Consider the following 19599-nt stretch of genomic DNA (forward strand, 5'->3'; position numbering starts at 1 on the left):
TTGCATTTTTAAAGCATATTACTTTTCTTCAGTACATCTTAAGTCTTTGAATTTTAAAAGGGCATCATTTTCTTGGCATCCCCTAAATATTTGTGCTTTGAATTTAGTATAAATCCATTGTTATTTCACTGCAATGTTACTACTATTGCAGAAATTCAGATTTACCTGCCAAAGAAGCAGCACGTAAGGTGATTTTAGAGCGATCCATGTTCTTTTGCTGTGTACCACTCACACGTCAAGCATAATGGAAGCTCATACTTTTGCTAATACTTGGTGAATTGCTAAGTGAAACTGGTTCTGTAGATTGCAGTCTGAATAGATTCATTAATTTGTCTGTATTAGGTTTTAAATTAGCCTCAGATCTTACTGGTAGTGAGGGAGGCAGAGGATGGTACCCCAGTCTACCCAAAATGGAGTCTTGGCTGGTGGAGGTGTATACTCAGATCCAAGAGTGGAGTATCCAAGTTTCCAAAGATTAGGTGTTGTGGGGGAGAAAAGCTAATTGTGATTGCAGTGATGTGGACTACAGGTTTTACAAATGAAAGAAAAGGTAAATGGTCCTGTTGTAATTAAAATACAAAATAATTATGACATATTTGGAAATAAATGGTCTTTAATACTAACTAATAACCAAATATTTCAGTTCATTTTTTTATTATCTAAAGAGAACAGCAGAAAAGCAAATGCTTCCCTTTTCAGTCTTGTTTTGCTTAGAACAAATTGTATCTCCTTTTATATTTATCCTTAACATGGTTCATAATTACACACTCCTCAACCAGGGACTTAATGTTCAGATAGATTATATTACATTTTATATATTATGTATGAAAACTGGTTCATTTTTTATCTTCAAATAATGATCATCAAGTTAGTTCATTATTCACCAGAGAAAAATGAACTCTGTTCAGATTCCCAGTTACAGTACATTCCTGCCCCAATCATATATAGAGAGTCCATTGTCTAGATAAATGTCTGGTCAAATATGACCAAGCAAAGGAATTTGCTGGAGAATCCACTTTTGCTGGAGAGTTCTGTTCTTCTAGTTATGATCTTTTAATAATATGATTTTAGCTGTTCTTGGCTTTTCTGGTTACAAGCATAACTTAACAGATGTGGACCAAAAGTGAAGTGATGTTGTGATACTGCAAGAAGCCAGGTGGCAGCTAGAAATAAAACATCACAGGAGTACTGTTCCAATTGTCTCCAAGGTCTGAAACCTAAAAATGGCAATTTAAATAACACTGTTATCTGTTTTACAACTATTATTTCAGCAGTAAAACCAGCTAATGCACTAATTCCTGGTCCCAAACAACTTCTTGCCTACCATCTGTAACTGTATGTACCAGATCATTCAAATTCTATTCCTGAACAAATGTCAGCACAAAAACTTCAAACAAGTGAAAAATTGATGCTGAGGTACAAGTATAAAGCAGAGTTATTGCAGAATATGAAGATTGGGCTTTTTCTCTTAAATACAGATGCTAACTCTAATATTAGTATTTATATCATATCATAGACTTTATATATTCTCTTACGTTTCATGTATCACCTCAGTATCTGAAAACTTTTCACTAAGGTATTTAATGATTTCTGTGATCTGGTGTGTTCAGATGGATTATCATGTGACATACAGAGTTTTGCTTTGATTTGAATTCCCTTCTGTAATAATTGACTTTAGATATAAACAAAAGTGTTTATTTATAGTGTAAATATAAATGCATTGTGAAATACTTTATAAAATACTCTATAAGCATACAGTAAACGAAAGCTGTGGAGAGGGAGGTGCTAAGAAATGCTAGGATATTTTGCAGTTTATTTCTCAAAATGGCCTTTAAGAAATATTTGTGTTTTCCACAAATTAGCTTTGTGTTACACTAAAAACCTTGACTGTGCCTGGAGAACAAAGTTAGTGGCTACTATTGTTGTCTCTGAGTCTACAAATCTTCTACGTAATCCAGATTATTTCCAGAAGCAACTATCTCCTATACATTACAGACCCAAATTTTCACCTAATCAACCCAGTCTTCTTGAAGACAAGCTTAATGTAGCCTTCTCTATCTGGCATCTCTACTGCAGCTCTCACTTTACTATATACAGAAAAGAAGACATGAGACATGTAGCAGCAGCTGTGTCATTAGGCTTCAGGATAAGATGGAATATACTTGGTGATCACAAACAGCAGGAATTTACTTGCAGATCCTGCAAACTTAGAATTAGTGAGGACTACCAAGACATTGAATGCATTTATTATCTGCCAACAAAGGCAAACTGCAACATGACAATACACATTAAAAATCCTTTCCTTTGTCCATCAGCTCAGGATCTACTCCAAAATGCTAATCCTTATATTTTTAGACACTGTGATTTGTTGGATGTTGGGGTTACCTATGGTGAAGAAGTGATAAAGCTCTGTTTTTATAGCCTTCATTCGTATCTTTTGTTTGCCTGTCCCTAAGGGCTGTGATACATTCAACTAAATACAGACATCCACAGCGTGGACTTCAGTATTAAGTGACTGGTTTAGATTCCCCTTATACTTAAGGGAGGAAACAGAAAATTCTTCAGTGTAACTCACTTCATACTGAACTTGACATCTAAAATCAGTCAGATAAATCTCAGGCTAAAATTGCCTCTTTATAGTAAATGAAGACAAAAAGAACTTAGAGTGAAGAGTTCAGATGCAGATGAAGAAACTAGATGAAGGTAGTCTAAGATCAAATGAGGGGAATTCAACTCCATGTGTTAAGCTAAATGTTGATAATGTGTCGAGGTTGATTAAATGTATAGAAAGGATTGCTATTTGGCTACCTCACTAGCCATTCAGGCACGTTACATGGATTTAGAGACCTGGAGCTATGTAAAAGTGGACCCATATTTCTTCTCCTGGACCAAATGCATTGTATGCTGTATGCTATGAAGACCTTTACTACAGCATGAAGTAAATTGCAAACGCTTATTCCCAACCTATCTGGAGTAAATCAAGCATGCAAGAGGGCCATACACTGCCCATTTCATTCAGAGATTGCTGCTTCAAACTGCTATAATGTGTAAAAGGCTGATAACAAACATTATTTGGCATCCGTATTACATTCAAAACAACAGTGGAAGTGATATCAGAAGACATCTCCACCTGGTACAGAAAACAGTTCTCAGGAGTTCTAAACTTGTGCATTTCGTTGTTAGTTTTCTGCAGCTGAAAGGTACAATTTCCTATCTTATTTTACTGATCCTGAGATTAGTAGCTCGTGATCCACATATAGTGCACATCCTTACCTTTATACTATTGAAGAAAGACAAAGAAAATATTTGCTCACCAGTTTTATTTTTGAGGAGTCTATTATTTCCACAATAGCTACAGATTGTTCTTTCTCCTTCATTTTTCTTTTTCATTAAACTTGTAAACAATACCAGGGAGTGCTAGGCAGAAGCTTATATACTCAGGTGAACTTTGATTCTTCCTTGGACTTTAAGACTAATCTAGTGTAGAATGTGATTGACAAAGCATTTTCATTGATGTTGTGCAGTTTTTTCAAGTTACCCAACCTAAGCAAATGAGATGATTGTTAATATTTACACTGCCCTTCTCTGGAATGGTTTTGAACTTTAGCAGTTTTTATAAACTTTAAAAAATTGCCATATGACATCACTATTCACTGAATAAAACATACTCACATGATTATGCAGCAGAGGGCTGCCTAGTTCAGCAATACTATATGCATCCCTAAAGGAACCTGCTTTTACTTCATGACTGAATAATCATAGCAATTATTAAATAAAATACTTAGGAGGATATCTACTTCAATTTCTCTTTTTCTGTATGATTTCTGGGAGTGGGACAAACAGCAATTTTTGTAATCCATCCAAATACCAAATGGTAGCCATCAGTACTTGACAAATAATTAATACAAATACAAATTATTAATGACATGATGAGAAACTGTGACCTCAGAGACCTTGTAATAGCAGTGAGATTTTTCCAGACAGACAGCATTTTGCTTTTATCAATAAATACTGTCTGCATAAAACCAAATGCAGTGTTAACAGATTTGATGAGAACTTTATACCAGCTGTATTTAACAGAATCTTAAAAATTAGAGATGGAAAAGATCTATCCTGTTCTCTAGTCCACGCCTGTGCAACACAAGATTGTTTCAAATGTCAAAATTGCTGACAAATAAAAGCAAGCCACCAGCCAACTAAGAATTTTCTCAGTTAGCTGCTTTCTTGCAAGAATGACAGAGGTGAAGTAATCCTGACAGACTTGACTCTGAATCGGAGTGGAAGCAGATTGTAGCTACCTATCTTAGTGAAATAATGCACTGTGAATGTATGCAATAAAATATGCAAGTAATGTAAAAGTGAAGCAGTGAAACTTTGCAGGACCCCTAAAGAGGTGCCCTACTGCAGCACAATGCCTCAGCACCACACTGTGCTACCTGCTGGGCTGCTTTTCCCCATGTCACGCTGGCCTTCAGGCCTCATCTTTTCTGTTTAGTGGCTAATGAAACCTCTGTCTTTCAGCATGCCCAGATGCTTTTGCTTTCTCTGTCTGTTAGTGATTCCTCCAGCTCACAGTCCTCTCACTCGGTTACGAATGAGCAAATATGAAAGCAGAAAGTGAGTTAGTGAGGCAGCAACTAGGGGCCACTATCATTACGAGCACAGGCCTGGCAATTGAGGGAGAACCTGCCTGCACTTTGTCGATAACGTAAGGTTGAACCTGACACTATCACTGCTTTGCACTGAACATTACTATTCAATATAATAATCTAATATTGTGTAAATATTGCCTAATTAATAATAAAACCGAGTTTTGACTGAGGTTCATTACCATTTCTTTAAACTGGTGCAAATAAAAAGAACATGTTTTTATCTGTTGTTCTAATTCTTCTTTTCCCAGCATAAAAATGCCAAATACATCATCAGACTCAAAGGAGAACTGAAGAAATTTGCTGAAGCTCGCAACTCGACAAAGTTTCCAGTAACAGATTCATTGCTTGTGACAGCTCTGAATCTCTGGAATGATATGAACTTCGAAGTGCCAATGACACCATGATGATTTCAGTAGTTGGAGCTGGAGCTGCTGGAGCAAGAAATGCTTTTTCAGAGCTAACTATTTCTTTCCTTTGAAGAACAATTTTGGAAAATATTTTGCAGATTTTTTTAAAGAACTTGTTTCAACAGCTATTTGCCTACCTTTGTCTGGACTTCCAAGGCTATTCTAGTCCCTAAGTAAGAATACATCTTCAAATCATATTTATGGTGCCTGTATTCGTATGTAATAATAAAAGCTGCGCTTCCTGCTGGCTAGAAGGTATAGCTTGCAGGAAACAAGGCTGCTGACAAGCTCATTAAGTGGGATATTTACAGAAATAAAATTCATTATGTATTATGAAAAAATCAAAACAGCAATTGGGGGGGGGGGGGCTCTGTTTAGTATTGGAGTGGTAAAAATCAGTTAAATGTTTTTCCATGGAGAGGCCTTCCTTTTTCTCTTAAACAGTTTGAAGGGAACTGTTCCATTTTCTTTGGTCATTCCATATCTATTGGGCCAAGAACAGTGAGCCCACCTGATTCAACAGATCACCAGTCAGGCATTTGTTAGGGATCTGGGAAGCCCAGTTTTATGGTAGTGCTCTGTCTCAAGCACTGCTCTGCACTGCTCTTACAGCCAGGATGGGAGGCCTTACCACCGGGTTTCTAATGGTTGCTGAGCCTCTTTCCTCCGGCTTCTACAGAAATACTTCTGAAAGGTCTGCACCAGAACAAAAGACAACTCTGAATCTTTGGAAATGTTCAAAACATTAAATTCTTGTTTTCTGGCCTGTCACACCCAGCAATGTGCGGGAGAAGGCTGCACCCTTGCAGAATGTTAATATCCTCTTATTTTATTCTCATTCTGAACCAATCAATCTTCTAATGCTTTTGACATAAGTTTTAGTGGCCCCCTTGTCAAATGGAGGACATTATCCCAGTAGCTGCACAGTGATTTTCTGAGCTACAGCAGTTATTTCTGAATGAAGGTACCAGTAAAATGCCAACCTTCTTCGCAAGAGATCACTGCTAAATTTTAGAGTTTTCTGGTGTCTTACAGTCTTAGGACTGTATACATGTATTAACACAACAAAACAACCTTTAGTAATAATTAAAGGTTTCACTAGGTTACACACTCTCAACTCCAAACTTGAAAAACATAGAAATCTTATTTTTTAACTCTGCTCTTTTCTGGTTCCTTTCACTCTCCATATCTCCCTTGATACTTTTTTTCGCACCTCCCTTCTTCAGATATTAAAAGGAACATAGACTTCAGCTTTATAGAACTTGTACTAAACTATCAATGATGATGTCATATATGCTTTATATTAGCAGAACATTATTCTGAACATTTGGAAGTTAATACATTTTAAATTCATTACAGAATGTTGACTATACTGTGAGGATTTTGAATAAGAGTCAAAGTATACCTTCTAAATGTCTGTCACCATATCTGGCATACTATAATATTATTTAACTTCTAAAACTTATTCATATACTCTTTGTTTCATTACAAATGGAAGCTTTTCAATGATTCCTATGAGGTCAGGAAGAGCACCAGTTCATTTGTTGCTCTTAATATAATACTCAGAACACAAATGGATTTCTTATAATATGGTTAAATATGATGATGTCTATTAGTAAATGGTTTCATAAGACTAAATTATTACAATTAAAAAAATGACTTTAAATTGGTCATGTTCTGTTTTATCTTCAAGTTTGCTTTATTAAGTCCTAAATTTTATCAACAGAGAATTCAGAATTTTAGGTGTGGGGTCCACACTTAAAATTGCACTGAAAGTTGAGATTGTGATAATTATATAGTTTTCTTATGTTTTACTGCCTTGTCCATGGTGAAAAAAACATCTCTCATCAAGTGCTAGATCATAAGAATAGTTATGGTTTGTTTTCAACTATATTTCCTGGACAGAGATGTAGCTAGGGTCTACAAATACTTTCAGAAGAATCAAGACACCTTGCATATAACAAGGACCTAGTCCTATGTTTGAATCTAGCGTCTAAAAAGCAATTAAAGGTAGGTTTCCAGTATTAGGGTAACATTAAGAGCAAGAGAAACACAGTCAGGATATTCCCTGTTTTGAGTGATTCTTCTGTTCCTGCCCACCAGCAGGTTTTATGAAATTATGAATTTTAGGCCAAATACAGTAAAAGCAGGAAAAAGAGCTCTTTAGTAGCTGTGCTAATTTTAATGGGAAATGGAGGGATGTTCTTGTTTTCACTCCTCTGATTCTACTAATACATGACTGTAATTCATTAATTCAGGGTCAAACAATGAACGTCTGAGCAATTATTCACATGAGTAGTCTCATAGAATTCAATGTCCTCATTTAATGTGCCCATTAAAATGGTACATGGGTGCATCTAACTAAAGTAAACATTAGTTCATAACAACACACAATGGTTAGCCCTGCAAAATCCCTAATCTTACCCATCATCTACTGAAAAAAAATGAGAAAAATGAAGCAAATTGCTTCATGAATTTGACTTGGTCAAGCAAGCAGTTTAATGGAAAGATGAGCCTGACACATATTCAGAAAACCAGGAAACTCCAATTTTTTCAGAATTTTAGAGACTGTTTTGCACAGTTCAGAGAAATTCGAGAGAATGCCAGGGAAGGAAAAATCTAAGACATGACCCAAAAAATACTTTAGCATTGCACTGGATAAGCATAAGGAAGGAGGAAATACTGAGTCAGACAGGCTTACAGGCACCTTGGTCTCGTTTGTGGTCTCACTTACTTTATATAGATAGCAGACATCATAGCAGGGCCTTTGCAAAAAGATGGAAGAGCTGATATGAATCTTTGTATAAGACTGTTTAAGTACAGTTCCTCTTCTCAGGGTCATGAATAGCATTAGATGTTCTCTCATTCCTGATAACATGTCTCTAGTCCAATATTGTTGTAATATATCTGCATTTTTAACTCAGGTAAATAAAATGTCCTCACATTTTATGTGATGCTGAAAAACCGGATCTGAAAAATGTCTTTTCTGCCTGCCTCTCTTTCTTTCTCTATTCAATATGCTTGTGCAGCTTATGACTGAAATTTTGAAGACAAGTTTAGGATGTTGCCATAAAGATGCCACAAAATCATGAGTCACAAGCTATATGCCTGAAGTCAAATGCCTGAATTCACCTCCATATGGCCATTTTTTTCATATGTTTTTTGGAGTACAAGTTGCCAAAAGAGAAGACAGAACAGGCAGAAACATTGCTGAACTTCTTGACACACTGGCACAGTTCACAGGCCCTGTTGAAAGCAGGCTTCATTTTGCCACAGTATTGCAGTAGGCAATTTGGAAAAACACTCTATTTTCATGGTTTAACTAGGAGCCTGGGGACTTCTTCAGCATAAACAAAAATTTAGGTAGCATTATCCAGCCCAGAGGCATTGCAAGATTTTAAAATCTTTCAAATCGGATAAAATTTGGGCCTAAAAGTCACTGCCTATTACCTTGCTCTTCAAGAATAGGGCATTCAATACATTTCACATACGTCCTTCATGGCTGAAGATAAAGGCTATTGAGTCCAGAATCAGCAAAGATTAATATCATCCAGTTTTAAAAGGTGTTGAGGGAGTGTGAGTCCAATCCAAAACAGAGAATCCATGTTTCCCATCACCATCGCACTGTACCACACCAGAAAGGATCCTCCCCTGCCTCAGGTTAATTTGAGCCAAATTATTAATTCACTTCCCTAAGAGCATTTCTTTGGTATGTTCTGTACTTCAGTATGTATAAATCATACTGACTATATTATTACTGACTGTATTAATTCCATAACTGGCATGCAGATGGCCAAACATTCATGGTAAGTATTAACTGCCACTCTGTACTGTGTGGTGGGTAACACAGGGACATAAAAGTATCATCTCCTAAAGTATTTCTTGTAGCCAGTGATATTCTGTAGTCAGAAAAAGATGTTCCTCTAGTAGCTGATTAAGAAAAGCACCTAGCTTTGTATTTCGAAATTAGCTTTGTAGATTGCCAGAGAAAGACTGTGAAAAACCTTCTGCCTTCCCCAGGACGAAGTCTGCCTTTATGAATAGCCAAATTAGGGCCCTGAGAACAAAATCTGTGGAAAAATGTTCCCAACACAAATCAGGGCTGGGAGGACAGAGGACATCTCCTCTATAAAGTATGTTGCACTGGGGGTATTTGGCAGATGTTATTTTCCCAAATAATAATGCTTTGTAAATTGCTGTGTCTGTAAAAGGTCTATCCTACCTTTTCAAATGCATAGCACACATGAAAATTTAAGCAGACTTTGTCATTCCTTTGTTATTCCTTTACAAAAAGAGATTACAGAATTATAATGCTCCGTTACTATTATTCCAATGAGGCATTTCAACTGAAAAGTGATATTTCTCATCTTTGTCCTTAGAATTATTCAACATAAGTGCAGCTTGCCTTTATGAAAGTCAACAAATGGAGCCCATCGTTACTTCAATGTAACACCCCAAAGAAAATAGCTACTGCTACATGAGGCAGCATTTTTGAGATGAGACAGAGGGATCTTAAAGAAAGACTTTAAAAGACCTTCATGGGTCTAGAGAATCTTTATATCCATAGTCCTGCAAGTGAATTATTACCTCCAGTGGCCTACACACTGGAGCTGGGGCTAGGCTAAAACACTGGATGCAATTCAAGCCAGTTAAAATGGCTGTATCCCACTACATTAGAACCCTTTCTTTTAATATTTCTTGACATAAAGACAAGTAACTCAAGAGAAAGGAGAATAAATCCACTGATATTACTGCTTTAGCCTCTGAAGTGTAACGTATAATTGAATCACTTAATGAAATTCTCTATTATAAACAGCAAGACCAAGTTCCACAAAATACTTACAGTTCTTTGCATTAGTAGAGGAGCTTCAGAGCAACCTATCCCTTCATCATTAAAACTTGATTCCATATTGATTATGTCATCAATAACCTCTTCCATCTAATAAAATAATATTTTAAACTAATCATTATTAACAATAATGCAGATAATGTCATTCTGAAAATATAGAGGAAATAATCCTGAGCATATACTGCATCAATAAAACTGAATTTCAAAGGTTTGTATCTTAAACTTCAAATAATTCAGGCACTTTTACAGGATATTCATATTTTATACTTCTGGTGAAAACAATTTTTGTGGTTTAGCAAGTTAGCTTTTTCCTCTTGAACACCAACAACCCATTTGCCTTTTTTTAACCCCTTATTGCAACACCTAGCTCAGATGACAGGAGTGTATTGCTAAGTTGTAACTATGATCCATCACCTTCAGCAGATGTGTCGTATCCACAGGGTATTGTTTTACTGGAGCAGGAAGGCTGGAAGGAACCTGTGCTTCTTCAAGAGCATTAGTCATTCAAGATTTGGTGTTATACTCTGCTCTCAGGATTCAGAAGGCAGAGGTTTGTGTTGTGTTTGGAAGCATAAAAATTAGGGATTTCTCTTCTGATGTATACGGGATACTTTTCTAACCAGCTTTCTGGTCTTATTTTTTTGTCCTAGTCTGAATCAGAACTGCTGAAGCAGATGGAATAACTATTTAATTATATGGGATGAAACAGGATATACTTTCCAGAGAGATATATATTAATTTGGAAAAGGTTCAGTATGAGTTTTCAATGATAATTTTGGTCTGATTCCCTTCACAAAATAACCTTAAAAAAGATCAGATAATGAACCTGCCGCTGTTAACTCTACTGTCTGCAGGAACAGCTCACTTGCGCTCTGAGCATATCCAAGCAGATCTCAGTCCAAAGAGCTCTAGGTGAAGGAAATGTAGAAGGCCCTACGAAACGATTTCATACCATAGGCCAGGGACTATTCACAGGCCAAGGACCATTCAATACAGACTCTTAGGCCCAGTGACACACCACAGCTCATACTGATACTCCTCTTCCCCTTCTAGAAACAGGGCATGTGCTGTCCCATGAACCGTGCCCAGACTTATGTAGGAGATTGCTTTCTGAGCCAAAGGATGCCAGAGAATGTCTCAGCAATTAGGCAGTAAGAATAGCCACAGTCCAGTGCTCAAGCTTGTGCCTTGGTTGTGTTTTACTTACAGATATAAACATAGCCCATGCTGACCCACAGGGTACATTTGTACTAGTAAATTGTACAGTACCAGTGAGCTTCCTGAGGCTCTGGAACAGGATCGTTTAAATTACTAGAACGGTCACTACATGGATTTTGGCCTGTGCCAGCGGTCACACTTCCAAATATCGCCAGGCACCATTCAGAAGGGAGCCATAGGCGGTTACAAGTAGCCTTCTTGCTCTAGAGGACAAAGTACAATAGCATGGGCACAGGTTGTTCCTGGTCAGACACCCATAGTGCCTAAGAATGATCCTCAAAATGCTGCATTTGCCAGCACATAGGTAGCTGCAGAGGCCTCCACAAAGGCCATCTAAAAGAGTCTTTGCAGAGCAGTGGCTCCAATAATCCATACATCTGACATAAAATGTCAGTTCTCTGTTGGAGAAATGGAGGGGCCCCAAATGAGCTCTCCAACAAGTGTTGGTTTTATTTTTTCAGTTCTCTCTCAGTTAGCAGCATAGCATCCAAATGCTCAAGGTGGGTCACAGTGTATTTGTAAGACTCTTCTGTTCTGTTAAAGCCCAAGGTATAATATGGCATCTCCATTTCTTATTTCTGTAGAAATTCCCCTTTTACCTAATAAGCACTCTCTCTTGAAATCTATTGAAGTATTAAAGGCCATAATGATCTACATCTCACACTGACTGAGAATCTGACATTGCATAATAGCTGTACCTCTGTTAAAATCAATGGCAGCACTAAAGTTAGCAGATCTATGCCAATTTACCCAAGATAACCCATATATAAACATATCAGCTAACTGAAAAATGAATGAATGATTCTTTCAGTTACATCTTTAAAGTAATCAGTATTTAACTTTGGTATGCAGATAGGATAATACTTTTAGACAGAAATAACTCTCACCTGAAAAAAAAGGTTTGCATTGCAAAGTGTGTGTTCAGAAAGTGTACAGCAATATATGACTCCTAGATAAAAAGATGCATCAGTATATTTAAACTGGCAGTAATTTAGAAGCCTGATCATGCAATAAGCTGCTCACATGACATTCAAGGCAATCACCCATGCAATCCAGAAGGATTCAGGGAGCTAGAGCTGTATCTGAAGGCCCCACAAAAGCAAAGAAAGCCATTTCTTGCCCACAATTGATGCAAGATGGGTCATACAACACTTTCCTAAAGTAGGCAGTGCCCATTTCCCCATTCTTTTTACCAGCCCTGCCCTACCGCATTTTCGTGTTCTTCTCCAAGGGCCAACAGCTTGGTAACTGGGCTTTCCGGTGTGCCAATATCACTGACGGGAGGCATATGTCCGTTTCTTAATAAGGTTGCAACTCCTGCAGGCTGGATTGTGTGGGAGTGGGACAGGGAGAGCGTTTGGCTGGACAGCTTGGTATCAAGGGTCAGGTACTGTTTCACCTGGTGCCTCTGGCTTTGCTGTATATGGTATCTAGACTGATTTTCCAAGTGTGTTTGCACCTGTGGAAAATGGAAATAATTGCTGGAGTTTCAAACACAGCATTTACATGCATGCTCACTTAAAGAACTTTAAAACAACAGATTCAACTTTTATACCTGTTGGATAGAATTACTATGAATCTCAAATCTTTTTTAACTCTTGAACCCTTATGCATTTCTTCTTTGTGTACTATTTTCCTATAACACAGCTGAATAAACCTTTGGAAAAATTATCAAAGAAAAATAACATAGAAAACATAAACACAATCTTGAGAAAAGATCAGAAGTGTGCTACATGTTTTTCTTTTCTCAGTCTAGACTGGTCTCTGCTGAAATCACTGACCACTCCAATCAAATCTACAAGCATATATGTACTCAAAAATAAATATCGTAAGGTTATTACTCTTTTGTACTTACAAGCGTGAATAAATGTATAAAAAACATAACCCAACCATCTTCAAGTAGTGTAAACAGCAACAGACTTTCAGCATACCTAAAACCTCATTTGGTTCACCTTGTAATAAGAACACTCTGTTAAATGAGGCATTGTCATATTTTTGCAAAAAATATATATAAAAACAACAGAGTCCAAGCTTATAGTCCTAGATAATTGCTCACTGTCCTCAAGTCATGCAGTCTTCTTGAATCACAGAATCACAGAATCGCTGAGGTTGGAAGGGACCTCTGGAGATCATCTAGTCCAACCCCCCTGCTCAAGCAGGGTCACCTAGAACACGTTGCACAGGATTGCATCCAGGCGCGTTTGGAATATCTCCAGAGAAGGAGACTCCACCACCTCTCGGGGCAACCTGTTCCAGTGCTCTGTCACCCTCACAGTGAAAAAGTTTTTCCTCATGTTCAGACGGAAGTGTCTGTGTTTCAGTTTGTGCCCGTTGCCTCGCGTCCTGTCGCTCGGCACCACTGAAAAGAGTCTGGTCCCATCCTCTCGACACCCTCCCTTCAGATACTTGTACACGTTGATAAGATCTCCTCTCAGCCTTCTCTTCTCCAAGCTAAACAGGCCCAGCTCTCTCAGCCTTTCCTCATAAGAGAGATGCTCCAGTCCCCTCATCATCTTTGTAGCCCTTCCCTGGACTTGCTCCAGTAGTGCCACATCCCTCTTGTACTGGGGAGCCCAGAACTGGACGCAGTACTCCAGAGGTGGCCTCACCAGGGCTGAGTAGAGGGGGAGAATCACCTCCCTCGACCTGCTGGCAACACTCTTCCTGATGCACCCCAGGATACCATTGGCCTTCTTGGCCACAGGGGCACATTGCTGACTCATGATCAACTTGGTGTCCACCAGCACTCCCAGGTCCTTCTCCTCAGAGCTGCTTTCCAGCAGGTCAACCCCCAACCTGTACTGGTGCATGGGGTTATTCCTGCCTAGGTGCAGGACCCTGCACTTGCCTTTGTTGAACTTCATGAGGTTCCTCTCTGCCCACCTCTCCAGCCTGTCCAAGTCTCTTTGAATGGCAGCACAGCCCTCTGGTGTATCAGCCACTCCTCCCAGTTTTGTATCGTCAGCAAACTTGCTGAGGGTGCACTCTGTGCCTTCATCCAGGTCATTGATGAAGAAGTTGAACAAGACTGGACCCAGTACTGACCCCTGGGGGACACCGCTAGCTACAGGCCTCCAACTAGACTCTGTGCCACTGATCACAACTCTCTGAGCTCTGCCATTCAGCCAGTTCTCAATCCACCTCACTGTCCACTCATCTAGCCCACACTTCCTGAGCTTGTCTATGAGGATGCTATGGGAGACAGTGTCGAAAGCCTTGCTGAAGTCGAGGTAGACAACATCCACTGCTCTCCCCTCATCTACCCGACCAGTCATTCCATCACAGAAGGCTATCAGATTGGTTAGGCATGATTTCCCCTTGGTGAAGCCATGCTGACTACTCCTGATCACCTTCTTTTCCTCCACATGCTTGGAGATGGCCTCCACGATGAGCTGCTCCATCACCTTTCCAGGGATGGAGGTGAGGCTGACTGGCCTGTAGTTCCCTGGGTCCTGCTTCTTGCCCTTTTTGAAGACTGGGGTGACATTGGCTTTCTTCCAGTCCTTGGGCACCTCTCCTGTTCTCCATGACCTTTCAAAGATGATGGAGAGTGGCTTAGCAATGACATCCGCCAGCTCCCTCAGCACTCGTGGGTGCATCCCATCAGGGCCCATGGATTTGTGGGTGTCAAGTTTGCTTAAATGATCTCTAACCCACTCCTCCTCGACCAAGGGAAAGTCTTCCTTTCTCCAGACTTTCTCTCTTGCCTCCAGGATCTGGGGTTCCTGAGGGCTGGCCTGAGCAGTAAAGACTGAAGCAAAGAAGGCATTCAGTAACTCTGCCTTCTCTGCATCCTTCGTCACCAGGGCACCCACCCCATTCAGCAAAGGGCCCACATTTTCCCTAGTCTTCCTCTTACTGCTGATGTATTTGAAGAAGCCCTTCTTGCTGTCCTTGACATCTCTAGCCAGATTTAATTCCAAACGGGCCTTAGCCTTCCTCGTTGCATCCCTGCATACTCTGACAACATTCCTATATTCCTCCCAAGTGGCCCGTCCCCCTTTCCACTTTCTGTATGCTTCCTTCTTCTGGTTGAGTTTTGCCAGGAGCTCCTTGCTCATCCATGCAGGTCTCCTGCCTCCTTTGCTTGACTTCCTACTCATAGGAATGCACCGCTCTTGAGCCTGGAGGAAGTGATGTTTGAATATTAACCAGCTCTCTTGAACACTCCTTCCTTCTAGGGCCCTCACCCATGGGATTCCTCCAAGTAGGTCCCTGAAGAGGCCAAAGTTTGCTCTCCTGCTCTTCTTGAAGTGCCTCTTGAGGACAGATCACTTTTGCATTGGAAGGACTTTATAAACTGAGTGGTCATGCCAAAATGGCTAATTGAGTAAGACATTGGGCCATCCTTTGATTGTAGAGATTAACAGTTGCTACTTCAAACAGCTCCCATTTCAGATCAATGTCACATCCTGCTATTTGACTACCAGAGAAACACTGTGTACACAGACCTTACTGTCATTTCAGCCCTGTGGCTTTCTCCTTTTGCTATGGCATGCCTAGTCACAGGTTTCTTGCAATAAATTTTTATCAAGTGACCTCTAAGTAAGTATGATCAATATATAATTAAATAATAGCAGGGCTCACTTTGTAGCCCTTATTTTCTCTGAAAAAAATTCAGTCCATTTAAACAAACTTCTTTTTAATTCCCCTAACATACATAAGCAGAGATAAATAGCCCATAAAAGGGGTTTGCATTTAAATTAGCTATATTTTTGTACAATACTGCAGTACTTACTCTATTTTTAATTGTGTTATGGTGGCATGTCTAGAATTATTTTAATTAAGTCTCTTTAAACTAATTTTCTAGTCATGGAAAAGAGATTAAGCCATGCAATAATGAATATAACATTAATTATTTTGATGTAAGCCTTAGAGTTATTAAATAACTTTCTATTAAAATATTGATATAAAATCTTAAATGTGCTGTTTAGACCTTCCCATGTTTTGTATTAGGAAGGTATGCATCACATGTATGGTTTTAAAAACTATATGTATATCTTGTATTTACTTAAATTGCGGTATTATTTGTCTTAACTGACAAATGTGTCAGTTTTAGAAAGTATTTGTGTTAGTTTTAGAACGTAATTAATGCTGCGTTAATTTAGGCTCTGATTTATCATATGCAAGGACACAAGTAAATCCATCCCAAATCATTCAGATGCTTATGCATATACTTATTCCCTTAGCTTCAATAAGTGTTTTCTTAAATTAGAATTTAACCATAAAATCTACTGCATGCCAAATTAGGAAGAGTATTGGTCTGTCTGTGGGTGAAATGCAATGTGGTGAGGGGGAGAGAATAAGTCCCGTTGCAGGCCAGAGTAGGGATTTGCTGTGCACCCTTATTTTCTGTTGCTATTTCAGAAGCGCACACATGCTTGTGCTGAATTCTGGTGTCACTTAATCCACAAAAAGTGGCTGCTATCCAGACCCTTATGCTGCCTAAATTGACGAAAACGTCTTTTTTGAAATGCAGAACACCCAAATCAACAGCTTTGAAAGTACAGCTTCTTTCAGTGGCATAAATGGGAGTGAGGACAATGCATAGGCTATAAGTACAACTGCTACATTTCACCCCAGCTAATTTTTTCTCTTAAAAGAATCTGATGGTCTCTCTGTAATGGGTAACGAATTATTGTGAACCACCAGTATCCCACCAGAGGGGTCTGTGAAAGAAAATCAACTAACCGCTGACTAAGTCAAAAATCAATCTTATCATGAGTACTTCTCTTGAATGACCTTCAATCCTGTCAGTACTGTCCTGTCACAAACATGAAAAGAGTTTAAAGCTTCTCTGATGGGATCTGTTGCTTTGGTTTTGCAAACTTCTCCATTCCCTTTACTGTGCAAATCACAGTCATTGTAAAGCAGAACTGTTGGGGTTAAAACAGGTTCTCTGACATGATTTTCAAAAGAAACTGCATAAAGTTACAGTCCTTGATTCATCTTTGTATAGCTAAATAAGTCATAGAAGTCAATGTCAACAATAGGCTGTACAGCACTTATGAAAGTCAAACTATTATATAAAGACAAAACAGAGCTGGACTCCTATTTTTATAATCATACTGTGAGTATATAATAAATGGCAGAAAGAAAGCCTTGCTATGCTAAAGGAATACTAAGATTGCAAAGTCAAGCTCTCAAAAATAAGAAATGACAGTTAAAACTGCCCATGCAACATGTGTGAAATAGGAGAGGAAGCTCAAAATTTAATAATTTTATGAAACCTGATAGTGAACTGTCAATTACCACAGTTTGATTCATTTATTCTCCAGTGGGAAGCCAGATGATTTGTATTACCTTATATCAGCAATGTTAAGCTCCATTTAGGTTTTCTGAAAGTTTAAAATGAAATAAACTCTTTTAAATATTACCATAATTACAAACATCAGTTTCTGATTCTGACCTTTATTTTAATCATGTAATAAGAGTGGTTAAGCAGTGGAGTGAATTGCTCAGAGAGGCTGTGGAATCTCCATCCTTGGAGAGTTTCAAAACTTGCCTGGACAAGGCCCTGAGCAATCTGATCTAAATTCGAAGCTAACTTTTCTTCAAGCGGACATTTGGACTAGATGACTTCCAGAGGCCATTTGCAACTTAAATGTTTGTATTATTCTATTTTATCCAGTACTGCAGAGAAAACAAAACAAAACAAAAATCTGGAGATAGCAAGAGAAATTGCAACTGATAGTCTAAATGTTGAAACTCTGGATAATCATTCATAAGTATGGAGAAAAAGTGGTATTTAAATATTCACTTCAGGGATTCAGTGAAATAAATGCAAAAAAATAAAGGAACTGAAAGGTTATTCTGAAATATGAGTAACCACTGTAGTTTATTGAGATTACCATATTTAGTGAGATTATCTATGTACATAAACCTATTTACATGAAATGTGCAAATATAGGCCTGTTTAGTGTGTTTACCTTTATTTTCCTTTATTGATATAAAAGATCTGTGAAAGTAACTGTAAAATTTGAGTTATGGAGGAGAAGATAAAAAAACAACACAAAAATAACACGATTTAGAAGTTGAATTAGAGGTTAGATTTAGAGGTTAAGTATATAAAGGTCTTTCAGTACCTTAATCTATTATTCAGCCATGACTTACATTCTCAAGTTACTACTCAGCTGTTGCCTTATACTCAGGTTTCCTCACCTGTAAACTCCCAACACGACTACATGTTTATGTTGCTGACCAAACATGAACCAAACAGCCCAGATCTACACACACTAAGCTGCGTGAAGCCCTTGTTCATGTGCATATATATGAGCCAGCAAAAAAGGTCCCTTCCACACACAACCAAAAAAAAATTTTTCAGGGCATTCTATTTCACCCAATAATCCAGGTAGGGTATCATCCTGTAGTGTTGGGAGACTACTTTTCTAATCCCTCATCATCTGACGATTTCCCATGGTCTGTGAGAACATCTTGTCAAAGGTTATATGAAATTCTAAGGTGAAGGTCTCCAAATCTCTCCAGTTTGAGACCTTCCATATAAGAAATCATTAAAACTTCTTTGAATCAGGCATCTGACGTTGATCCTAATCTCCCTAATTACCAGAGAGAAAGAAGCCTTCGGACACAGCCCAGGTGTTAACTTCATCCTCTGGTGTGTCTATTGCAGAAGCACTTTAACTCCCAGTAAAGTCAGTGGCCTGAATCACAGTGTCAAGTGTTGTTGAAATCATGTAGGCTTTTCTGACTCTTTTGAAATCTGTGTGGAAGAAGTGCTGGTTCTCCTCCTAGGCATTCTCTTGCAGCTCCTGTAGCCATATACTTTAATGCTACTTATTTGAGAAGTGAAGGATAGCATAAAATTCAATGATAAAGACATTATCTGCTCCCTTCCAGACACTTCTTTTGTCTGGGATCCTGCTTGCCTAATCATGGTGAAATTAGAGCCAAATCAGAACCAGAAGCATCAAGCATGCAGGGAACCGAAAGCATCCAGCCCAAGCTCAAACTCAAGCAGAACAAAACCAGAACAGAAATCAACACTTTGAGATGGATTTTGTAATCCAGAACAAAACCTAATGCACATGTAACTGACTGCATCTATTTCTATTTTATATCCCACTGACAAGCCAGTTTTGAGAACAAGAACTTAACTGTCTTTCAGAATTACAGATATATATTCAACTTCTTCAATTATTCTTTCTAATCTAAGCACGCATCCTGACGTTGTAAAACTGTGGTAGAATTGTGTAACAGCTTTTCCCACACTCACACTAATTTTACTTTCTTTTCTAATGTATTTCACAATGGCATAACTAGATCTTCAGTAGTTTATTTACACAAACGTTAAATATTTTACTTCCACATTTGTGGATGAGATTTTTCCATCAAGAAAAAGATATCTAGGTTTATCCCCAGCATGCTAAAGGTAAAAATGAGGATACATTCAGGGGACCTAAATGAATCATGAACAATGTCAACAATATTCCAGTAAATAATAGTGCTAAATATT

At 38.4% G+C, this 19599-nt stretch overlaps 1 protein-coding gene across 1 annotated transcript in view; it reads right to left on the reverse strand.

Annotated features, from left to right (window-relative positions):
* The window catches only part of TFEC (transcription factor EC), a 91407-nt gene that overhangs the window by 19704 nt on the left and 52104 nt on the right, over positions 1 to 19599 (reverse strand). The window contains exons 2-3 of the mRNA XM_013947347.2: positions 12334 to 12585; positions 9903 to 9998 (exon numbers count right to left, since the gene is read on the reverse strand). Of these exons, the coding sequence (XP_013802801.1) occupies positions 9903 to 9998; positions 12334 to 12585 (348 nt within the window). The remainder of the gene's footprint in view (positions 1 to 9902; positions 9999 to 12333; positions 12586 to 19599) is intronic.

The sequence above is a fragment of the Apteryx mantelli genome, chromosome 1 (assembly GCF_036417845.1).
Source record: "Apteryx mantelli isolate bAptMan1 chromosome 1, bAptMan1.hap1, whole genome shotgun sequence".
In the NCBI taxonomy this organism is placed as follows: Eukaryota; Metazoa; Chordata; class Aves; order Apterygiformes; family Apterygidae; genus Apteryx; species Apteryx mantelli.